General features: G+C 34.4%; 1 protein-coding gene and 1 pseudogene across 2 annotated transcripts in view; both read right to left on the reverse strand.

The window, feature by feature from the left end:
- Positions 1 to 3,299: 3,299 nt before the first annotated feature.
- Positions 3,300 to 24,470, reverse strand: part of MTMR6 (myotubularin related protein 6) — a 45,763-nt gene continuing 24,592 nt past the window's right edge. The window contains exons 4-15 of one of the 2 annotated variants that reach the window (XM_072719833.1): positions 23,940 to 24,097; positions 23,081 to 23,209; positions 19,345 to 19,479; positions 18,594 to 18,707; positions 17,054 to 17,186; positions 15,395 to 15,504; positions 14,890 to 15,015; positions 12,168 to 12,217; positions 11,497 to 11,697; positions 9,426 to 9,557; positions 9,215 to 9,341; positions 3,300 to 6,638 (exon numbers count right to left, since the gene is read on the reverse strand). In XM_072719833.1, the coding sequence (XP_072575934.1) occupies positions 6,378 to 6,638; positions 9,215 to 9,341; positions 9,426 to 9,557; positions 11,497 to 11,697; positions 12,168 to 12,217; positions 14,890 to 15,015; positions 15,395 to 15,504; positions 17,054 to 17,186; positions 18,594 to 18,707; positions 19,345 to 19,479; positions 23,081 to 23,209; positions 23,940 to 24,097 (1,676 nt within the window). In that variant the 3' untranslated portion in view covers positions 3,300 to 6,377. The remainder of the gene's footprint in view (positions 6,639 to 9,214; positions 9,342 to 9,425; positions 9,558 to 11,496; positions 11,698 to 12,167; positions 12,218 to 14,889; positions 15,016 to 15,394; positions 15,505 to 17,053; positions 17,187 to 18,593; positions 18,708 to 19,344; positions 19,480 to 23,080; positions 23,210 to 23,939; positions 24,098 to 24,470) is intronic. The other variant, XM_025996675.2, reaches the window with a different exon arrangement.
- Positions 20,900 to 21,455, reverse strand: LOC140593868 (U6 snRNA-associated Sm-like protein LSm3 pseudogene; annotated as a pseudogene).

Genomic DNA, 24,470 nt, shown 5'->3' on the forward strand with positions numbered 1-24,470 from the left:
CCAAAATCAAGAATTAGAGGCTCAACCAACTGAGCCATCCAGGTACCCTGGGACATACCACTTTAATCAAAGGATCATAATAAATACCACCCAGTAGCAGAATAAAATGATTTCACGATAGTACAAAAGCACTCATCATGAAATTCAAGGAAACACTGAGAAATGGTTCCTGATTGAAGAAGCTAATGAGAGAACCAAATTCAACATGTGGATTCAATAGTTGGATTGCCTTTTAAAATAAAGGTAATTTATTAATTTATTAATTAGGTAAAGGTATTTATTAATTTATTAAATATTTTATTATTTACCATTTTTAAAAATATGGAAAGGACAGCTGGAAAATTTGAACGGTGGTCTGAGGATTATAGCGTGGTTAACTTTCTGGTTTTGATGGCTGCACTGCAGTTATATGAAAATATCTTTGTAGGGAAAATACACTTATGTGCCTAAAGGAGATGGAGCAACATGTCAGCATCTTACTATCAACAGGGTTCAGGAAAAAAAGTTTCTTCTATACTTGCAACTTTTCTGAATAGTTGAGATTGTCTCAAAATAAATACTAAAAATAATAGTAAAGAAAACCCTGAGAAAGAAAAGTGACAATGCAGGGTTAGCTTTATTATGTAGCCTTGATAAATATAGCTGTATGGCTTTAGTACATGAATAGACACACGAACGCTAAGGAAGAGAATCCAGAAGCACATAAATATGACATCTCAAATCACTAACAAGAAGGTGAATTTACTAACAAATGACTGAAATAACCAGATAACCATTTGGGAAAAGATAAATTTTGATCCATATTTCTTTTTATATAACAGAACAAACTTCAAATCAGAGTCAAACGAAAAAAAAAATCTTGTAAGTACTAAAAGAGCATAGGTGAAGTCTTTTATAGCCTAGAATCAGAAAGTCTAACTATAACTCAAACAAGAAGCAATGTAAGATTAATAAAATTCCATCTCCAAAATATAAAACTCTGTTGCATGGCAAAAAGCACCAGAAGCAAATGACAAATAAAAATATATTTAGCACATTATATCATAGTTAGTCTCCCTAAAATATAAAAAGCTCATAAGTAAAGATAAAACAGAACCTGTTCAGAAAAAAATGGGCAAAAGACATAGACAATTCATGGAAAAGTGCAAATGGCCTTAAATATATGAAAAAGAAAAAAATATACTGATACCTTATCCAACCACCTACAGTATCTTTACAATGCCTTCCTATCTATCTATCTACACACACACATTTTGAATTATTTGGGTAAAATGGCATTTCTGAAATCTGTTTTAATATATGCCAATAACAAAAAACAAGAGTATCAAATATAATTAGCAAACTGCCATTAATAATTGATTCTACAGAGATACATGGTTTCATTATATTACTCTTAATTTTGAACTTTTGGACATTTGCATGATTAAAAGTTTAAAAAATAGGAATGACTTAAGTAGTATAATAAAATCTATACAATGAAGTACTATGCAGCCATAAAGAAGCAATGAGCAAGCTCTATTTGTAATGATACAAAGTAATCTCCAAGATTCAGTTAAGTGAAAATAAAAAAGCAAAGTATAGAATAGTATATATAGTATGTATCTATCCTTTGTTCAAGAAAAAAAGGGAATGAATATATATATGTATATACATAAGTATGCACATATATACATATTTACAAAAAAAAAAACATCGAAAGAGCAATAGAAACCAATAAAAATGGCTACCTATGTGGGAAGGATAGAAGGGTAGAGGGAAAAAAAACAGGGTGGAAGGGATGGTAATAAAATAAGACTTCTGCATATACTTTTTAAAAAAAGATTTATTTATTCATGAGAGACACAAAGAGAGAGGCAGAGACAGGCAGAGGGAGAAGCAGATTCCCCGCGGGGAGCCTGATGCAGAACTCAATCCCAGGACCCCAGGATCATGCCCTGAGCCAAAGGTAGACGCTCAACCATTAAGCCACCCAGGTGCTGCTGCATTTACCTTTATACATAAATTTGAATTTTTAACTATGCTTTATCTATTTAAAAATCCACTAAATGAAAAAGAAAATTAGTATATCTTAAGTTTGAAAACAAAATGTCTGTTGTATTTCAAATTAGTACAAACATACCTTGTTTTATTGTGCTTAGATTTTTTTTTTTTTTTTTACAAGTGGTAAGATACTCTATTGCTGTTCAAGACATCAATGCAAAGGAAAGTAAGGGACTGTTCAAGATAAGAGATTTAAGAGCTACAAGGAAATGCCATGCATGAACCTTCATTGGACAGGAGTTGAAAATTAAGAAAAAAGCCATATGGAGTCAGTGAAAGACTGGATTTTAGATGAAATCAGTGGATTATTAACGTCTTAGGTGTGCTAATGGTTTCATCATTCAGGATAAACTAGGTGATGCTATAGTAACAATGAGCCCAAACACAAGTTTATTTCTCACCCCTCTCGTGTAGCATTTTGGTGTTACGCCCCCCAAGCTATTGCTCTTCACACAAGAGTAATTCTGCATTTCCTTTAGGAATAAGAGATACTTACTGATCAGGGTCGTGGTTTAGAGTGTGATTCTCCTACCATTAGGCAGCAGAATCTCCAAAACATATTTAATGCAAACATATCTGAAAATTGCTTTGTTACACATTCTACTGTCTTACGAAAAGTCACTGTGCAGAGATATTTTACTTAGAAATAACTACAGTAGCACTAATATTGTTTATAAAAATGGCAGAAATTAGTGTTTTATTTTCTTAGAATAGTATATATCCTGTTCTTTAGTCAATTATTTTAAATTAGAGTCTTTTTCTAGAGACAGATTTCTAAAGCTTAGTCTGTATTTTTAAAAAGAGCTTCTACATTTTAACTAACCAAAACATGTGAATGCCAATTAGACTACTGCATGGAAAAGCCAACAAAATAGCTAAAACTTGGCCAATGAAAATAGATCGATATCACTGATAAAAGTCTACAACTGTTCTAAACACTTTTGTAAATGAACAGAATTTCACCCAACTTAGAATGCCAATGGAAAATGTTTCAGTACTCTAAAGCTGACCTGGGAAAAAAAAGAAAAAAGGTGGAAAAGGCTATTCGAATAGCCAAAATGCAGAACACTGGAAACACTGAACACTGGTGAGGATGTGGGGCAACTGGTGGGGATGCAAATAGTGCAGACACTTTGGAAGACAGTTTGGCAGTTGCTTACAAAATTAAACATGCTCTTACTATATAACCCAGTAACTGCACTCCTTGGTATCCACTCAAAGGAGTTGAAAACTTCTGTCCATACAAAAACCTGCACACGGATGTTTAAAGCAAACTTTATTCACAATTGCTGGAACTTGGAAGCAAGCCAGACATCCTACAATAGGTGAATTTATAAACTGTGGTGCATCCAGGCAACAGAATATTATTCAGGGCTAAAGAAGTGAGTGAGCTATCAAGACATGAAAAAACACAGAAGCTTTTTTAAAATTCTAAAACTTCAAGTTTTAGAACTTGAAATGCATTCATTAAGTGAAAGAAGTCAATGTGAAAGGCTACACACTGCACAATCCCTACTATGTGACACTCTAGAAATGGTAAAACTATGGAGACAATAGAAAGATCAGTGGTTGCCAGAGGTAGGGGGATAAGGAGGGACGGATAGGAAGAACAGAGGATTTTTTGGGGCCATGAAAAATACGTTGTATGATACTATAAAGGTCATCATACATTTGTCCAAAGCCCACAGAATATACAACAGTAAGGATGAACACTAAGGTAAACTATGGACTTGGGGTAATGATGATGTCAATGCAGGTTCATCAATTGAACAAATGTAGCACTCTGGTGGGGTATATAAAAAATTTCTGGACCTTCCTCTCAATTTTGTTGTGAACCTAAAACTACTCTTAAAAAAATAGTCTTTAAACAAAAAAGGGAGGGGTCCTGATCTACCCCCTGCTGCCCTGCTACTCTACCAAATAATAAGAACTTAAAAAAAAAAAAAAAAAAAAAGATTTCCCTCCATCTCTATTTAGTCAAGATTCCCTGAGCTACTTCTCGCCTAACTAACCTTTCAAAACACTGCCATATAAACTTTTTCCTGTAAGTCATTTTCCTTGTGTTTATCTCCAGATCTCTAGATTTGCCCTTGGGGAGACATTTTTACTCTGAATGTATATACTCACTAGACACTGCCTTCCACCAAAACTGTGACATTATCAACTCTATCTGCTGAAACTTTTAGCCCACTATACCTGTTTTAAATATTTTGGAAATTATTTTTATATATGTTATTATTTATCAAGATCGAACTTTGGAAAAAGGAATTGCTCAAACCCTATACTGTTATGATTAGTATAATGTGCAGGTCCAATTGCCTACTTGAGCAAAGAAAAAACCAACCACAACTTGATTCCATTTGTTTTTTTACCCAAAAGAAAAATATCCAAAGTAAAATATGAATATTTAATTACCTTTAAATAATATATCTAATAATTTACATGCTATACATCCCCAAACACACTGAACGTAAATTTTATGACATATACACAATCTGCTTTCTGCCAACATATACTCTGTAGGTCACTTAAGATGTTAACTAATTTCTCAGTCCATGTGTGAGCACATAAACACACACACAACACACACATATATATACATATGCCTGAAGTTGAAGATAATAAACCAAAAACATGTGAATATAAGAAATCTGCTAAGGAAGATTCTAAAACCACAATCAGTAACTGGAACCAAATAACAAGGCACAAAAGTTTCCCTTTGTGGTCACAAAGATTAAGTTTCCTGTCCCAGTGCTTAAGTATGGAAATAGGCTTGGCTAAATCACAAACTATATTTAATAGTGCATTTCTGTTACTGTTTAAAAAGGAGTATTTTTCTTATTACATAATGCATTACACAAAAGCATTGGAAAAATAAACAGGATAAGTTCTTATACAATAAAGCTTTTTTTTCACTTGAAAAAGATACTTGTTTATGCTCAAAACTAATGTAATAGATATAAGTATAGTAAAGAGAAGCATTAGGGATCCTATCCAGGTTTCCTACTACCCCTACATCATACCTCTTGCCAGTCATGTTACTTCAACCTTCAATTTTAAAGTCAGTTGGATGATACTGTGAATTTTTTTTTTTTTTGTCATTTAAAGATATGTTCCTAGCACACAGAATGGTTAACATAACATTGGAAAATGAAACTTTTCCTAGCATTTAAGTTGTTTTTGCTAAACATTAGCTTTGCACTAGGCTATCCTTAATTTTCCCTTTTTTTCCCTATGTTAACAGAGAAGAAAAAATGTTCCACATAGAAATGGCTGCCTTAAAATTCATGCAACCAAGCGAAACCTAAACTATTTGTACTTCCCTTTTGTTTAACCCCCAAAATTGGGGGAAACTGAAAGTCTGTCTTAGGAAGAGTAACTCACTGAAAAAAAAAACATATACATATATACTCTTCATTGTCTTTAAGAACAGTGTTACAGTCGCTTTTTAAAGTCTCACAGTTATCAAAGGGATAAAGCCACCACCAAGTAAGAATCAAAAGAATGCAGTAATCTATACATAAATGACAGTCAAACATGTTTACACATATTCAAGAAATCAATACTCTAAGCTGTAAATAATGTCATCAAATGTAGCACTGCACAAACTGTCATCAGAATAAAACGTTCAGTTTCATTAATTTTGAATATGGACATGGGACCAGCCAACCATGAACTTAACGGTGCACTTCTACATGTTTACACAGGAGTATTGTAGCATGCAGCCCCTGCAGTAATGACAGTGTACTTCTTTAAAAATCAAACAAGGCTGACCAGAAGAAAAAAACAAAAAATCCAAAAACTTGCTCTTGGCTATAAAACTTAAGAGTAAAGGATGAATTGAGATTTTAAGGCTTTCTTAGAATATTTTTTCATGGCACTTCTACATTAAACATCACCAATTGGCAAAACATGTAAATATTCATAGGTACATAGTTATGTAATCAAAAGTACATGCCATGTCAATTATTAAGTAAGGGAGAGCTTTGTCAAGTTTTGTTTTCTGGCAATTAAGTTATAGTTAAGGAAAGTTGTTCATGTTTGGCTGTAATTAACATATAAATCATACTGAAATGTCAATTCACTAGTCTATAGTACAAATTGTGTTTTGAATAAATCTGCCAATACCACTTGTTTCTTAAAGAACTGAAAGTCATTCCTTGCTGGAAATGCAATTAAACTGACTTATTTCTCTCATAGGAGTAGTTATTACCATTTCTTCAACTATTAAACTCTAAGATCATTATCAGACAAATTCCTTTTGGTCATGCACACTGATCATCTTTGCAATAATCCATTTCTTGCACCACAGTCAGTCCAGAACAGACTTTATGGATCTAACAGGTCATTCTTGCCACACCATACTCTAGGCTGACCACACCGGGTTCTGATTTGGAAAACTCTTCAGCATATTCACTGTAACGATTATCTGCTGGGTTGCTGCCCTCTATAGTTCGAAGAGCATGATTCACAGGTAACAGAGTTTGCTCCTTAAAACACAAGGAAGTTTTGAGGGTAGGTGATTCAGGATGAACTGAATGTAACAACTCCTTGGTAAGAATTCCATCTGTTTGCTTACTTTTACGTTGCTTAATTTTCTAGAACAAATACAAATTTGAAAAAAATTAATTATACATACCACATATTCAATATAGGTTAGAAAAAGAAACTATACTTTTGTAAATGATCTCTTTATGAAAAATACAAAGTTAAATCTCAAAAAAATTAATAAACCTAGTGCAGCAGAATAAGACATGGTTGAGAATCCTAATTGTGTACAACTTTTACAGTGGAAAATGGTTATTACAACTTGACTGCAAAATATCATTAGGCTTTCATATCTGAAAAGAGCACACATTACCTAGAAAGTATAAAAAGTAAATATCTTATAATAAAAGAAGTATGTATGAGACTTCACCCAGAATCATAACTGTATAATGTAATAAGCACACACTTATTTATTACCTAAAGGTTTTATTGCCTAAATTACTTTCTTACATGGTTTCCCTACAATGACTTGTTAGATAAACACAAAAAGGTAGAATACAACAAAATTTTTAAAAAATTTTTATTTTTTGAAAGATTTATATATACATTTTTGAGAGAAAGAGAGAGCAGGGGAGGGAAAGAGAAAGCATTTCAAGCAGACTCTCTGCTAAGTGCAGAGCCTGACAAAGGGGCTGTATCTCACAAGTGTGAGATCATGACCTGTGCCAAAACCAAGAGTTGGCCACTCAGCTGACTGTGGACCACCCAAGCGCCCCAACAGAACTTTTTTAAAACATAAGATTTTAAAAGCATTCTTTGGCAGAGTATCACACTCTCCAAATCCTTGGACTGATCTCTAGCCACTCATGGGCTTGCCTCTCTTTTGACACATTTTCCTACCTTCTCTTCAAGCAGTCATTAATTACCTTCTTATCTGCTTGAAAGACAGACATGACAGTCTGAGTTACAACAACTGTCTAGGATTTTTAAAGTATGTACTTACTGATCCTCTTTGCTTATATATGATGACAGAGAAAAGATTATAAGAAAGTCTAACAGTGGAGAGAGACTTCTTACACGAGATACAAAAGGCACAAAACATAACTTGACTGCATTAAAATTCAAAACATCTATAAAAAACATACCACAAATAAAATGGAGAAGATGAGAACGGACTGAGCAGAGCCACTTGTGAGATACACACACACACACACACACACACACACACACACCTCTAATAAAGAATTAATGTCTGGTATACAAAGAACTCTTACAGATCAATAAAGAAAAGGGAAATATGCCAACAGAGAAATGAATAGAATTTGGAATAGGCCATTCAGAGAACAGGAAAAATCAAATGGCCAACTAAATATATGAAAAGTCATTCAACTTCCTTTGTTATCAAGGAAATCCAAAACTGAAAACAATATGCATGTAAGAGATTATATAGTAGATATTAATAAAACATATAAATTAAAGCTACATGTATCAACATGGATAAATTTTAAAAACAATGTTGAGTAAAATAAAGCATCATGGTATAACAACCTTTATACGGTTTTAAAGCATGCAGTTCCTTAAAAGCTGGATGAAGGGCACATATGCATTCATGTGGTCTGTTGCTCTTTTATACCTTATAAAAAATATATTCTTTTGTATTTTTTCAATATATAATAAAAATATTTTAAATCACACAAAACATATTATAAATCGTGGATAAAAACATATATAGAAGTACAAAAATATGTACAGGACCAATTAACACCAAATTCAGCCCAAAGTAGGTGGGGAGGGCTGAGCAGGAGTATACTTCTTCAAGTATATCTATCATGTTTCATTTCTTAAAACAAAAACATGAAAAATCTGAAGCAAATATGATAAATGTTAAAATCTCACAAAGCTAGGTGGTAAATACCTGTTAAAATCTCACAAAGCTAGGTGGTAAATACCCTGATATTTATTATGTTCTTATCTCTACTTTTCTATATACAGCTGACCCCTGAACAACACAGGGGCTGGGGGAAGCAACTCTCCATGAAATAAAAAATCCACATATAACTTTTGACTCCCCCAAAACGTAACTACTAATAGCTACTGTTGACTGGAATTCTTACCAATAGCATACACATTGATACAATTGACATATATTCTCTAAGTTATATTAATATTAATAATATAACTGTTGACTGGAATTCTTACCAATAGCATACACATTGACATTGACACAATTGACACATATTCTCTAAGTTATATTAATATTAATAATATAACTGTTGACTGGAATTCTTACCAATAGCATACACACTGACACAACTGACACATATTCTTTAAGGTATATTAATACCATATTCTCACAATAAAGCTAGAGAAAAAAAAAAGTTACTAAGAAAACCATAAGAGAAAATACATTTACAGTATTGTAAATATTGAAAAAAAATCCACTTGTAAGTGGACCTGTGCAGTTCAAACCTATGTTGTTCAAGGGTCAACTGTACTTCAACTACTTCAATTTGAAAATTCAGGGAAAACAATTCAAACTAACCTATTGAAAACAGAGATCTGATTACTTTGAAGCAATCATGTATACTTCTGAGGTTTCCATATATACTAATTTACACTAAGAATATAAGTAAGGAAACACATTAATTTAATATTCCAAATATATTAGATACTTCAGAATACTTACAGATTCTAAGTCTTTAATATCGTTCTCTAACTGTTCATTTTGCTCATTCATATTCATAATTATATTAAACATGGACTGTCTAGGATGCAATGTTCGATCAAATTGGTGGTACATGTTTCTCCAAAACCTTTATGACAAAGACAAAAACAACAACTCAATAAATTGTGTTTGAGAAAAATAAAGTATAGATACCTCAATGATGCCAACTTACTTAAAATTAAAGGAGACTGTATTTGGCTCCAACACGGCAGATTTTGGAGATTTGGAACTATAGAGGGGATTTAAGTACTTCTTTTGGTCATCCAGGAGAAATGGCCACAGGGAGTAAGTCTTCTCCTTTAACCTTAACATAATGAGAAAAACCAAGATGTTTCCCACAGATGCTAATACTCATTTTTATAAACAGGCAATTGTTTCCCAAGTAGATTTCAGTTTTAATTTTTCCTTCTATTTGCAATCTGACCTCACCTTGTCTCTGAATTCTGTATTCTCCCTTTTCTCCTTTATCACATATAATCATGAAATAAATAAAACCAGGTCTCTTTGGACATAACATAGGTCTACCATTTTCTCTCACAACCATACACGTCAAGAGATTCCTTTCAGCTCACATAACTTCATAGACATGGTCTCTGTTATACCTATTTCAAATCAGCAGACACTTTGAGTAAGACACTTGAATCACTGTATCTGGGTGTAGCAGCATGTATTATAGAGCAGGGACAAATTTAAGTGCAAGTGAATAGCAAAAAAAGGAAGTAGGAAAAATCAGGATGTTATTCAACAGTAAAAAGATGCCAATTATATTGCAACTCTAAAAGTTACATGAAGTAAGTGGATAAAGGGTAGAATGGATTAGGCCAAATAAACATAAAATAGATAGGGGACCAGGGGAAAAATGGAGTCTGCTCATTTCTCTATGACTCCTAAGATGACCGATAAGTAAATTCTTAGAGAAAGACTATTAGGAAATAAATGTTTTTATTAACATCTTCCTTTGTAAGAGGATGTTTGGCACTGAGAAGAATAGTTTTTTTTTTTTCCTAAAATAGCTCTCTACTTTAAGAGTCACTTGCTCCAAATTATAATAAGCTACTGTGAATTACTATAGCACAGAGCTAAAGTCTTAACACTCTTTGATTTGTTCATCTTTGTCATACTCTTATTTCACTTGTAATTCCCTTTACACATCTTTAGAGTTTTCCAAGTGCTCTCAGTTCTGCCTTCAATTCTTTTTTTTTTTTTTTAAATACATTCATGAGAGACAGAGAGAGAGAGAGAGAGAGAGAGAGAGAAGCACAGACACAGGCAGAGGAAGAAGCAGGCTCCCCATGGGGAGCCAGATGCAGGACTCAATTCCAGGACCCCGGGATTATGCTCTGAGCCAAAGGCAGAGGCTCAACCACTGAGCCACCCAGGTGCCCCATATGCCTTCAATTCTGTTGAGAGTGAGAGTATGTGGCTGTCTTCAAACCACTACCAGATTTAGCTTCTCTAATATGTCACTTGGACATTTAAGAATCTACAACTGAAAAAAAAAAAAAAGAAAAAGAAAAAAGAATCTACAACTGTTCTTTATTAACTTGTAAGAAATCTAAAAGTTAGAAACCCAACCAAAAAAAAAAAAAAAGTATATAAGAACTTTTTGCTGTCTTATCCTGCATCTCCTTTGCAGCAAAATTTAGCGAGAAACCCCTACTCCCAAAGACTGGTTAGGAAAGAAGAGGTTTAAGACCCAACTCAGGGACACACTGCAGCCAACATAGATCTATGTTCCTCAACCTGCCTAGAAGTGTGAGGAGAACTGGCCTCATCTTACCTTAAAGCCTACAGTTTTTAAATCCTTTACCAAACGTTAAAGCTTAGTGATTAATACTTTCTAGGAAATGAAATACTGTTAAGATTTTTCTGTTTTACACATATATTCAGACCAGCAAGGAGTAGGAGGGTGGTTTCCAGGGTGTTTGTTGGTAAAGGTTTCTTGTTCTAGGTACTGATTACATAAATGAATGAGTTTCAAATTTATTGAGCTTTATACTTATGCTCTATTACTTTTCTGTATGTATGTGCTACATTTCAAAACAAATTTTTAAAATGTGTTTTTACTATCAACCTGAGGATGTGAGGGAAAGAGGGCACTTAGCTTCAGAAATACAATAAAATCTTTACAATAAAATTCAGTTCTATTACATACTGTCAAGATATTTTATGTTCAACCATGATTTATGTTAGAACTCAACTAAGTAGGAAAAAAAGAGCCCACTGTATGCAAACTATCTTACTTGAGCTCTTCTCTTTCCTTCTGACAATTTCCAAGGAAGTTTCCAAATTGGCAGGAATGAATATGTTCATGCATCTGAAGAAGAAATGCTTCGTTGAATTCAAAGGCTTGTGGGAACTGTTCGGTCAAATGCCACACACACTCCAAGAACTGAGTAAACACCGGTGAGACTTCCTTTGGGTCACCATCCAAATGGCCACACCTAGCCCCACAGAAAGTACAAGCTTTTAAAAATGCCTCTGGAAGAAGTCAATTTGTTCAGGTATTATCAAATTTAAACATACACACAGGAACCTAAAACATTCTATCTAAAAAAAAAAAGCATAATGTTTTTACTAAAACAATTTAAATTTAGGAGGGTCTATTATCAACCACAACATTAAAGGGTCTATTATCTTTTAAGTACCACAATCCAGACAAAAAAGAAAGGTAACAAGTTGCCATGAAAATTAACAAAGGTAAAAAAGAAAAAATTAACAAAGGTATGAAAATTGAAAGAGATGACAGAAAAAAATTAAATCAATTTTCATACCAAAAAAAAAAAAAAAATAAACCTATTGGCACTCTCCTCTGCCACTGGACATGCGAATTCATGAAGAACAGAAATATCTTTGCACTCTAAAATGGTCTTATTAGTTTTACAAAATACATAAATGTAAAACTATGACTCACCTTTCTGAAAACTTATGTCCAAAAGAGATCCAATCCTTTTCTATTAAAACCTTAATGACAAAAAGTAAAATTCAATTTACAACTACTTTCCATTTCTTTTGTCTAAAATGGATTCAATTCTATTAACAACATTTATCCTTTTCACTTAAGGTTGTAAACAAAACAAAACAAACTGTTGTTTAATTATAGGTAAAAGACAGTAAGAACCTGGATTAGAGGTTGGTTTAATAAAGAGTAAAAATGACACATAAAAGAAAAATACGGTAGTCCTGGGACTTAAATCATTTTGGTTGTGTTTATTACCTTTTAAGTGAAAACTACATGTTATAAAGGACTAGCACATTTACATTTTTGCATATCTAATGATGATATCTGCATAGAAAAATGGCTAGGAAAATGTAAATCAAAATGTTAACATAAAAAAATAAAAAAAAATGTTAACAGTGTTAACTGGGGGTAGTAAACTGGAGTGTATGCTTTAAACCTTTGGTTTATTTGTACATTACTTATATAATACTTACCAAAAAAGGAATGATAAAGAGACCAATAAAAAGTGTATATTCAAATTCAGTTGGTGATAGCTAATCTCTTGAATGGACTATCTTAATCTGTTTTCTCTGAGTAATAGGCTACTGAATATAATTCTACTGAATAATAATAGGCTTCTAATTTTTTTCAGTCTAATTTATACATTGTATCTTCTTAGTATTTAACGTATCTTGTAATTTCATTACATAATCACCAAGCACATTCTTTTCAGTGTCAAAACTGCCACCTTTAGGGGGGAGCTAAGATGGCAGCAGAATAGGAGGACTCTAGGCTGTTTTTGTCAGTTGAACACAGATAATTATCAAATCATCCTAACACCTGCAGAAACTGGCCTAAAGACTGACAGAACAAACTCTACAACTGTGGGGAGAGAAGAAGCCTCATCGAAGAAGCACTGAGTGGCAACATGATCCTTATTTTCAGCTGAGCACACTCTGGTACAGGGAGGTTAAATTCCTACCAGATAAAATGATGAGACAGAGAAATTTACCCCAAAAGAAAGAAGGGAGGTAGTATCCACTGCCAGGGATTTAAAAAAAACAACCACCTTTAGCTTCTCTTTGTTGTAAATCTCTCCAGAAAGCCACATATTGTGACAGGGTAAGATGCAGTTTCTAGGGCCATGTTGCCTAAGCTCAAATCCTAGCTTCACCACTTCCACCTGTGTGACCTCAGGCAAGTGGTTCTCAGGCTGGAGCCCCAGGTTTTACCAAAGGCCCTCTGCTGCTCCTCTACACACCCACACCTAAAACCTAACTCAGTATCTTTCTCACTCAACTTAGACTTCTACTTCTCTCAGTAGTGACCAAGAGAACAGCACAATCCATCCTAGCAACTGAGTCCAGAGACAGGAAATCATCCTGGAAGAGAGCTTCTCTCTTCTCCACATCCAATCCAAGAACAATTCTTACTGATTCTACTTTCTCAGCATACCTGGAGGCTGAACCTATTACCTCCTCTTGCATTTGTGTGGTACTGCCTTACTCCTGGGACCTCTTTTCTCTCCAGAGCTATTCTACCAGTTTCTACACTGGTCTTCCTGCCTCCATGTCCATGCCCCTCCACTTTGAAGATAGCAAGCCATCATTTTACAAAGCAGATCTAAGCAAGTTACCATTTCTTTTATTTGAAGCTCTTTAATGGCTCTCACTACCCAAAGAGGGTAAAGGCCAAATTCCAGTCTTCATCCTAACATATCCTTCTGCACCTGCTCTAACACCCTGAATTCCAGCCATCACACATCACCTGCAGTCAGCCTACAGAGCTATGCTTTGGATTTCATTGTTTCTTTTGCCTGAGAAGCTCTCACATTGTCCCTAGGCACTTATTACATGATTTCATCTGAATGTCTAGCAAGCAATTAAAGCCAAACATGGCAGAGAAAGTATTCCTTATCTTACACTCTTAAGGTAAGCTGTATGTAATTTTATTTAGCAGCACTTTCATTCCGTCTGTCCAAGACTCAATATGCTAGTGCCGCCAAATAATAGTGCTGAAAGGCATCTAGTGATATTAAATATTCCCCTGCTTTAAGATGGCACTGCATTTAATTAAATTAATGGAAACTTTTACTTGCGATGAATTAAGATGTAAAATTTGAAAACATAAGTTAATCTGATTGTATATTAAAAGACAAATAAAAAAACAGTAGCCAGGGCTTTAACTTCACAAAGCAGAAAATCTATTCAACTAAAAATTTAATCTTCAGATATAAAACATGCTTCCTAATATGTAATTACAATTAACAAATGAAGGAGTTTTAAACAGAAAGTTTACTCTAGAGTAAAATTTTTAAGTATTCTTATTTGTGCCTTGTTTTATATCACTCACATGCATTGGATAAAAATGAAGGAGAAAACACTGAATATTTCTACTATAACATTTTAGGGGAAAAAAAACGTTTAAAACTAAAGAGGTGGTAATGGAAATCAGTCTGACTCAAAGTTTTTCAGCCTCAGCACTATATACATTTTGGGTCAGATATATCTTTGTTGAAGGCTAACCTATGCAATATAGAGTATTGGCAGCATGCTGGGCCACTACCAGCTAAGTGCCAGTTGTGTCCTTTTCTTTGTACCAACCCAAACTGTCTCCTAACATTGCCAAATGTCTCCTGGAAGGACAAAAATCACTCCTATTTAAGAATCACTGGTCTAGCCAAATCACTCCTTACCATGAATCCTTTGATTGTTCTGTAGTAGGAATCCAATAAAAGAGAGCCAAGGGAACAAACCTGGGAAGTCCTATCCCAACCATCAGAACAATGTACCAACACACTTGCATTTTCCACCATTATCGCCTGAAAAGAAAGATCACATACTTCAATTACAGCAGAATACATTTTAGGTAGATCAATTAAGTTCTACTTACTCAAAAACTATACTAGCAAATATTGCATTACAAAGGAAGAGCAAGGACTGCAATGATAATGCTGCCACAGTATATTTTTCAAAAAACAAGACAAAATACAAAGCAAAACCAAAACTGCTATTTCCAAGTGTCTAGGGATCTCACCTAAGTCCCTAAAGTGCTACATGATTTTTTAAAGCTCAAATTAAAATAAGCCTTATTAAAGAGGTAAAACATAAAAGTTATCTGACTGGAAAGGGTACCAGCACCCAACAGAATAAACCCAACCATTAAAAATCCCCAATCAAAAATGAGTGAAGAAGAGTTACTTTGGCTAAGAAGATTGCAGCATCCATAACAGCTTTGATGTGGCGAAGCCATCCCGAGCTCTCCAAACCAGAGTAGAAATCACTGACAGAAAGCCCTTTGGTACCATTGACTGAAAAGGGGAAAAAAACATTTCGATTAGAATGCAGCCAGAGCCTCCACTTCTCCTATTCACTCCTATTCACTCAGGGAGCTTCCCTGAGTGAGTGAATTAGGGGGAAGAGCACAAAATAAAATGCGAGACTCTATAAATGAAAAGATGCTTCATTAGAACCTCAATACTGGATTTTCTGGGTACATTTTTTTTTTTTGGTCATTCCTTGTGCTTAAAAAAAGCTCCGATCTCTTCTTTAAAAAAAGAAAAATCTAGAGTACAAAGTACTTAATTTCAAAGTCTGATATTTTGGGATGCCTGGGTGGCTCAGTAGTTGAGAGTCTGCCTTTGGCCCAGGGCGTGACCCTGGAGTCCCAAGATCGAGTCCCATATCGGGCTGCTTGCATAGTCTGCTTCTCTTTCTGCCTATGTCCCTGCCTCTCTCTCTCTCTCTCTCTGTGTGTATCTCATGAAAAAAAATATAAAAATCTTAAAAAAAAGTCTGATATTTTAATTTTTAAAATTCCACACTACAACTGGAAAGATACCTTGATACTTAAATGGAGCATTATTATCAATTAAGCTTCATTGTACAGACTAAGCAAGAATATCTATATAATAATAATTTTTTTTGGCAAAACTATTAGAACTGTACTAATACATCAGCCACTAGCCAAAGTGACATGTGAATAATCTAAACTGAAACATGTGTAATAGTATAAAATACATACTAGTCAATTTCCAAGACTTAAAAAAGACCTAAAATGTATCATTACTAATTTTTTATCTGATTACATGTTAACATGTTTTTAATGCATTAGGTTAAATATATTATTAATGCTAATTTCAATTTTTTTTTTTACTTTTTATGAATGTGAATATAGGAAAAAGTTTTTTTTTAAGATTTTATTTATTTATTCATGAGAGACACAGAGAGAGAGGCAGAGACACCGGCAGAGGGAGAAGCAGGCTCCCTGTGGGGAGCCCAATGGGGGATTCAATCCTAGGACTCTGGGATCACACCCCAAGCCAAAGGCAGATGCTCAACCACTGAGCCACCCAGGCATCCTGGAAAATGTTTATTTATTTTTACTTTTTATTTTTTTTGAAGATTTTATTGACTTATTCATGAGAGACACAGATAGAGAGGCAGAGACATAGGCAGAAGGAGAATGAGGCTTCTCGCAGGGAGCCCAATGTGGGGACTCTGGGATCACACTGAGCCAAAGGCAGAACTCAACTTCTGAGCCACCCAGGCGTCCCTGGAAAAAAATTTTTTTTTTTTTAAGATTTTAAAATTTTATTTATTCATGAGCGAGAGAGAGGGGGGCAGAGACACAGGCAGAGACACAGGCAGAGGGAAAAGCAGGCTCCATGCAGGGAGCCTGATGTAGGACTTGATCCCGGGTCTCCAGGACAAGGTCCTGGGCTGAAGGCAGGCACTAAACCGCTGAGCCACCTGGGCTGCCCCCTGTAAAATTTTTAAATTACCTAATTTTAAATTTTATAATGTGACTAACATATTTCTATTAGACAAAGTTGCCTCAAAGGCAAACAATAATCATACCTTCCAATAATTTCTGAAGGCTGGACCGCATGACATGAATATTTTCAATTCCAACAAACTGAAATCGAATGTTAGAATAGTTGTCTTCATTTTCATAACCTTTTCCAGCTGCTCTGTTGGCCATTGCATTCAGCTAAAATTTAAAATTTTAGAAATTTATGGACAAATTGCTTTTATCTCTTCTTTACATTCATAAAAAGTAAAAAGTTTACCAAAAACATCATGGAAATACTAAATAAACCACATTTTAGTAGAATTTAAAGAACGCTTCAAAACTGAGTATGTTACTATTTTTTAATAAGTAAAAGTGTCACATGTTATTAAGAGTAATGAAGGACACTTTATATAAATAACAACATGACTGCTATAAAATGAAAGGTCAGACAAGAAGTTTCCCACAAATAATTTATGAAACTGATTCACTTATGGTTTTAGACAGTTTTCCAAATGTTTGTAATATTTCAAAAGTTAAAAGTTAAAAAGGAAAGAAGTATCTCTTATCTGAATCCTAAATAATTCAGAAGTGAACCAAGCAGGGAAGCTTTTCTGTTACATAATGAACCTATTAGATTCACTTCAGAGCAAGTCTGTGGAACACCTGATCATTCAGAGAGCCATGGGGACTCTGAGAAATCATCTGAAATACATGTGAGATTATTCAAGGTCCTCCATATTAGAGATTACTGGAGGCCCACATAGTATACACCGTGGCATATCATCCAATAGCTTGATACAGCTCCAAGAATTGGGCCAATATAAACTGGCCCCTAAGGGAAAAACAGACTGCCAGTAGGCCCATGGTCTTTGGTTACTAGATCACAGGTTCGTTTAAGATTTGGTATGTTTAATTCTTTCAAATAGGATTTCATGTTGCATGTTACTACAGTTTACAGAATATTCTTATGAACTTGGATGTAACAACAGCTAAATTGGAAGAAAAAATAGCTTTTTATTCAGTAGATGGGGTTCCAGGTTGGTAATAAGAACAGTTCAATTCTACCTACTGACTCACTGGTTAATTCAGCACCTATGATGGCTAAGATGAGTTAGATATTCAAATACTTCTACAATTTACTAATTAGGTTGAAGTTTAAACTAGTACAAACAATCAAAGAAATGCCTATTTGCTGTGTAGAAATCAATTATACAAATAAGAGATACTAGGTCCTGGGAAACAGATTGCCTTTGGGCCTCATATTCAGAAAGTCTCAGATTACAATCATCTTTTATATCTAATATCACCTAAAAGTAGTTCTGACCACTGAATTCACCCAGATCGAACAAGGAAGAAAAATAAAATTTGTCTTACAAGAGATATCATCAACATTTCTGACTTCTAAGAAAGTCTTTTCTTGTTAACAAGATAAAAGATTATCAAATTATCAATTTCTAGTTTTTAATGCTTAATTTACTCAGATTAATCTCCTCTTCTGTTTCCTCCATTATATTTTACGAGAATGCATAATGATGAGAATAACTTCTAAAACAGTTATCATTCTTTTCAACAAAGCTGCCTAAAATTGTGCTCTATATCGCTCACTCGCTTTTTCTCATCGCTTTCTCTTATTTTCTCATCATTCCAGATTTTTGAAGAAATCCTCACTATAATTCTGCCAATGTCCTTTTGTGTAGCCCACCAGCTCTGCATTCGATGCTATAATAAAAATCAAAAGTAATGTTAGCTATTACCATTGAGGATTTTAATTACTTTAGTTTCAGGATCCTATATGAATGAGTTGTTTAACCATGTTTATTAAAAGAAAAAGGGATTCTGACACTGGTCTCAATGATAAAAACTGAACCTAATGTTACAGATGCCTAACAGAACAACTATTTCTTGTTCACTATTTATAATTCTCTAGTTCAATGCTTCCTACCTCACTATTTTCCTTATTTTCTTGAATATTTCAAATTGAGGCCCATTATTTTATACAAAGTGTTTTGACAGTTAAAAATTCTACCAAAAAAATTACTAAGATTTTCTAATTTTTCACACTATTTAATATTTCTTGACAATAATGTAAGACTTATACATCATTAAGAGTTCCCAATATAAAATTCTGTTTTTCTAGATTTACATATAAATCAGAAGACATAAGAAATCACCATCTGGGAAATTGGTCTCCTAAGTTGGTATCCTTTAAAAGACTGCTCTCCTCAGTATCATTAGCCTCAGTTAATTTAAAACTGGGATTGAGATAGGTTAAATACGGGCAAATTGATCAACTCTCATTAATTAAAGTAACAAAGATAATTAAACTAACAGATTGTACTACATTCAAGACACATACTTTGGGCCTGGTATCCATGACATACATATAGCGATTGACCGGATTGGCTTTACTAATGGCTTGAAGCAAATGTTCGTCCTCCAGGCATCTGGCACTGAATCCTGATAGTGGTTGACTACATCGACAAATGGCAGCCTAATTTTAAAAGGACAGAAAACAGATTATCCAAAGATGTCTAAAACATGTCTAAAAACATGCTTAAAAGAAAAACAAAAGTTAAAATCCAACATGTAATCTGTTTAAAAGTTGGCAGGACAATTAGAAGATATTAACCCTGAAATCCTATTTGAATTAAACACTATTTGAACATCCTGATGTCACATAAGTTTTCCCAATATTCTCTTCTGAAAAACTGAAATGCCTCCTTATGTAGTTTGATGAAAAAAATCTTTTTTTTTTTTTTTTTTAAGATTTATTTATTTATTCAGTCAGAGAGAGCGAGAGAGAGGCAGAGACACAGGCAGAGGGAGAAGCAGGCTCCATGCAGGAAGCCCGATGCGGGACTCGATCCAGAGTCTCCAGGATCACACCCCGGGCTGCAGGCGGCGCTAAACCACTGCGCCACCAGGGCTGCCCTGATGAAAAAAATCTTAAGTTCTAAGAAGCAACACTTGATAAATTCTCTATCATGTAACCTACTAAGATACTTGCATGCTATGTTCTAGATGATGAGATACTTTCAACTGAAATTCAAGTAAGGGATTAATCAATAAAGATAGAACAGGATTTTTAAAAAGAGCAAAATTTGAGTTCTTATAATGTATTATTTGAGCTTTCAGATCTCTATTTAGAAATCAGCTATCTTTATTAAAATGAGACTACAATGAAAAAAATGAACTTCAAATTTGAGTTAAAATATAAATCTAAGTGTGCAAAAATATCTGTAAGAAGTAGTGATTGTTGGATTAGATATTTACTATTGTTCAAAGTCTTAAAAAAAGATTAAAAGATTTAGACCCAAATACTTTTTTTACAATCTCATTCATACCAGCTCCAACTTAAGCCTACCCAATCATTCAAACCATAGTATCATAAAGGGAAAAAAGTATACATAAATTCACACATAAAACCATGAAAATTTAAGAAGATAGAAGAAAATGAAGATTGCTTTATAAAATTCTTTTCAGATGTACTTTCTGATTTCTTAAATTGGGCACTGAATATCTATTTTCAGCCCAACATTCCAATAAACAATGTATAAAAATATGGGTGTGTCAAACCGAGGCCATAACCAGTCCTAACTCCCTTCCTATGACTTTTTTACGAAGAACAGACTAGGAATTTCTGTTGAAAGTTTCACTTTCCACCTCTGGTTTCCCAAAAACCAAGTAAAATTCTAATAAAGATATCTAAAATGTATAAAATTGGAAGATCAAAAAGGATGGAAAAGGAGAGAAAAATAGAGATTTTTTAAAAATTAAAAAAAATTTTTTTTGCATCCTGGTGATCACATTTATTGAAAGAGTTGGAAAAAAATTAAAATGCCCTTTAGCTTAAGAATTTTTGATTTATCTGCAAATCAACTCATTTCAGGAGTGGAAGAATCCTTGGTCATTTCTTAATATCAAAATGAACGCAGGTTTCTCTTTTGGATGTCTTCTACATTTAAAGAGGCAATCATACAAAATCTCCTATATTCCATACATGATAAACTCTTTGTTTCAGCCAACTCTTAATGGAGGAGCAACTAGTACAACACCATCTCCCCGGACAAAAAGCATCAGAATATTCCGTTTTGTTGATTTATATATCTCTTCATATGTTTCTTCATCAATTTCTATAGTAGTCACAGTTTCTTCCACATCTCCCAATATCATATTTAAATGCTGATCATATGCCTGTAATCTGCCTCGAAGCTCTCAGTCATTTCTCATTTTCACATAAATTCGCTCGTCCAGGCTGAGTCTGATGAGATCCAGGGGCTCTTCTACGGTGTTGGTAGTTTGTTGCTCGCCCAAATCATCCGCCATCTTTCAAACCCTGTGCCGTTTCCCCAGAGTAGAGATTTTAGTAAAATTTTAGGAAATGAAAGCAAATAGACAAGTTAGTAATGACCAATTTACCAGGACAAAGAAAGGTGCCAAGTTGTTATGAGTCAACATCTTGACAGCGAAATCCCAGAAAGACTCAGGATTTGGTACCTCTGAAAGCCTGAGCTGAAGTATAACTGAAAATAGAACTGGTTGAATATCCATATAGGGACTAGTAAAGGCTCCCAGATCTTCCCTCACCCTGAAGACAAAGTTTACTCTATGAAAAGGATTAACCTGAAGACTGGGGACAATATGCATAGCTGTGGGTAGGAGGGAAGCCCTATACCCCCCAGAACAAGAGGATTAAATAAAGCCTACAAAACAAAATGTGAGATCCTCCCATCTGCCTTCCCCCGCTTGAATCCTGGACAGAACTAACACACCACATTGGGATGAAAATTAACAGAAAGAATCCAAAGATAGAGATCACTCATGCACACAAACTTCTAAATAGTTTGTGGTACCTCACTCGTTAAGTATGAGAGGCCAGCCAAGAATCAGGTATTTGAAAGACATGAAAAACAAAACAAAAAGAAAAAACTCTGAGCAATAGACAACTAATGTGGGAAGCAAAAGAATTCTTTTTAAAAAGTCCTTAACATCTTCAGAGAAACCAGTCATCACGACCATGAATATAAAAGTGTCTAAAAAGTTCAGAAAGTAGGGAGAGTTCTTAGATTTTAAAAACAATATAGAAAAAATAAAGAGATGGGCTGGAAACAAAGTTGAAGTAATCTTCTAAAAACTAGAAAGAGATGGAAAATAGAGAAAATTAAGAAAAATGGAGGTTTACAGAAGCCCATTTGCCAACCAACACACACAAAAGTGCAAAACAAAGTAACAGAAGAGAGGAAGTCACCACAGAAATAGAGAAGTAACTTCTCAAAAGTAAGTTCCCAGAATCTTAAAAAACGTACCAAGGCACTTCATTGTGAAATTTCAGAACACTGGGGAAAAAAGATTCTAAAAGCTTCCTGAGGAGAAAAAAAATCAGGTCACAAAACACTGGGAGTTAGAACTGGCATAGAACTCCACAACCTACTAGCTGTTAGATTTAGGGAGAGTGATTTACCCTCTCTTCACAAGTTGAAAGTTATAGGTAACTGGCGAAGCCTACCTTGTAAAATTAACATGAGATTACATGCATGTAAAGCATCTATAACATACTGACTTGTGGCCTATTGTTACAAGCTACAAGGGAAAATTTTGCTGTCATGAGTAATACCTATTATAGTACCTCAGTATAAAGGTACTTCCTCCTCTACCTCTTCATATTGCAAAATCCTTCTGATTGAGAGAGCTTTCTAGAAAAAGCGAGAGCTGAAATATAGCTGGCTTTCTTCTTTTTCTCAGTAGTTGGTTTGTCTATCTGTTTTTCCCAAATACAAGCAGGATCAAAAGAGAACCACAGGAAAGAAGCAGCTATATCTGTTCACTAATCTCAGTATTTCAAGTCCCTACCAGAAGCAAGACAAGACTGAAGGAGGGTAAGGGAGGAAACAAACAGGACAAGTATGAGAATCTCTACATTTCAGGGTAATTTTAAAATTTCAAAAACATACTTGAGAAAAGCCAACACTCTCTATCAGCAATATTATAATAATGACCTCCCTATATAAAAATGAGTGTTTAATTGGATACTTAAACCTGAAGAGAGGTTATACCACATTTGTAAAAGAAAAAAGGAAACCTTCTTTTCTTACCTCTTTATTTTGATGATAATAGGAAAGAACCGGGAATCTTCCCTTGCTCCGGAACTTGGAACTACCAACAATTATTGGTTTGCTTGCTATTCGGGGAACATAAAGTTCTCTGGGATAAGTTTCACAAATCTGTAAAAATCAAATAAAACATAACCATTCTATCCACAGTTCAAAAATCATGAGGTTAAAAATCACCTTTAAAAAACTTTACAATTTCTTGGGATCCCTGGGTGGCGCAGCGGTTTGGCGCCTGCCTTTGGCCCAGGGCGTGATCCTGGAGACCCGGGATCGAATCCCACATCAGGCTCCTGGTGCATGGAGCCTGCTTCTCCCTCCGCCTGTGTCTCTGCCTCTCTCTCTATCTCTCTGTGACTATCATAAATAAATAAAAAATTAAAAAAAAATTAAAAAACTTTACAATTTCTTAAATGCAACAACAGTACATAGCAATATTGAGACAACATGCTACTATGACACTCTATCTCAGTACTAATATCTGAATTTCTCCAAAAGGTTGCTAAGTCAAAATATGTCAGTCATACAAAGACAAATACCATATGATTTCATTCATATGTGGAACTGAAGAAACAACACAAATAAGGGGGAAAAAATAGGGAGACAAACCAAGATACAGACTCTTAACTGTAAAGAATAAAACTGATGGTGACCAGAAGGGAGGTGGGTGGGAGGATGGGGAAAATAGGTGATGGGGATTAAAGAGGGCACGCACTTGCTGTGATGAGGACTGGGTGCTGTGTAGAAGTGCTGAATCACTATATTGTACACCTGAAACTAATATTATATTGTATGGTAGCTAACTGGAATTTAAATAAAAACTTAAAAAAGACTGCTAAGTTACCTTGTATTCTCGGTTGGCATCAGACAGCTGCCAGTTTGAATTTGGCACTCCCATCCTCTTATATTCCTCAGCAAGGTCAATGAGCTGCCAACCATGTAGTCGTTCCGAATCATTTTGTTTGGGATTATAAGAGAATGCATAGAGATCTTCATATTTTGCTATAGTTTACAAAATACACAAATGTTACAATGCAACTTCTAGGACTTAAAGCTCTACAAATAATAGTAACTTTTCAGTTTTCTCCCTCCATTATTTCTTTAAAATTTTCAAAGAGATAACTAATACCTGAACATATTTGAACTTATTTTCTCAGTTATTTCAAATGATTATATCTAAAGGCATGCATATCAATCTGAGATTCACCTATATAATCAGCAAAAGCTAATAAACAATACTTCTATATTAAATACTCTAGTGTAATAATTCCTTTTCTTAAAAAGTAAGTTTTAATGACAAAGACAGACACAGACACTTCTCACCCACCACACTTCCCAAATGAGATATAAAATGGAAATACTAATGCTGTGATAA

This window comes from Vulpes vulpes, chromosome 9, assembly GCF_048418805.1.
Source record: "Vulpes vulpes isolate BD-2025 chromosome 9, VulVul3, whole genome shotgun sequence".
In the NCBI taxonomy this organism is placed as follows: Eukaryota; Metazoa; Chordata; class Mammalia; order Carnivora; family Canidae; genus Vulpes; species Vulpes vulpes.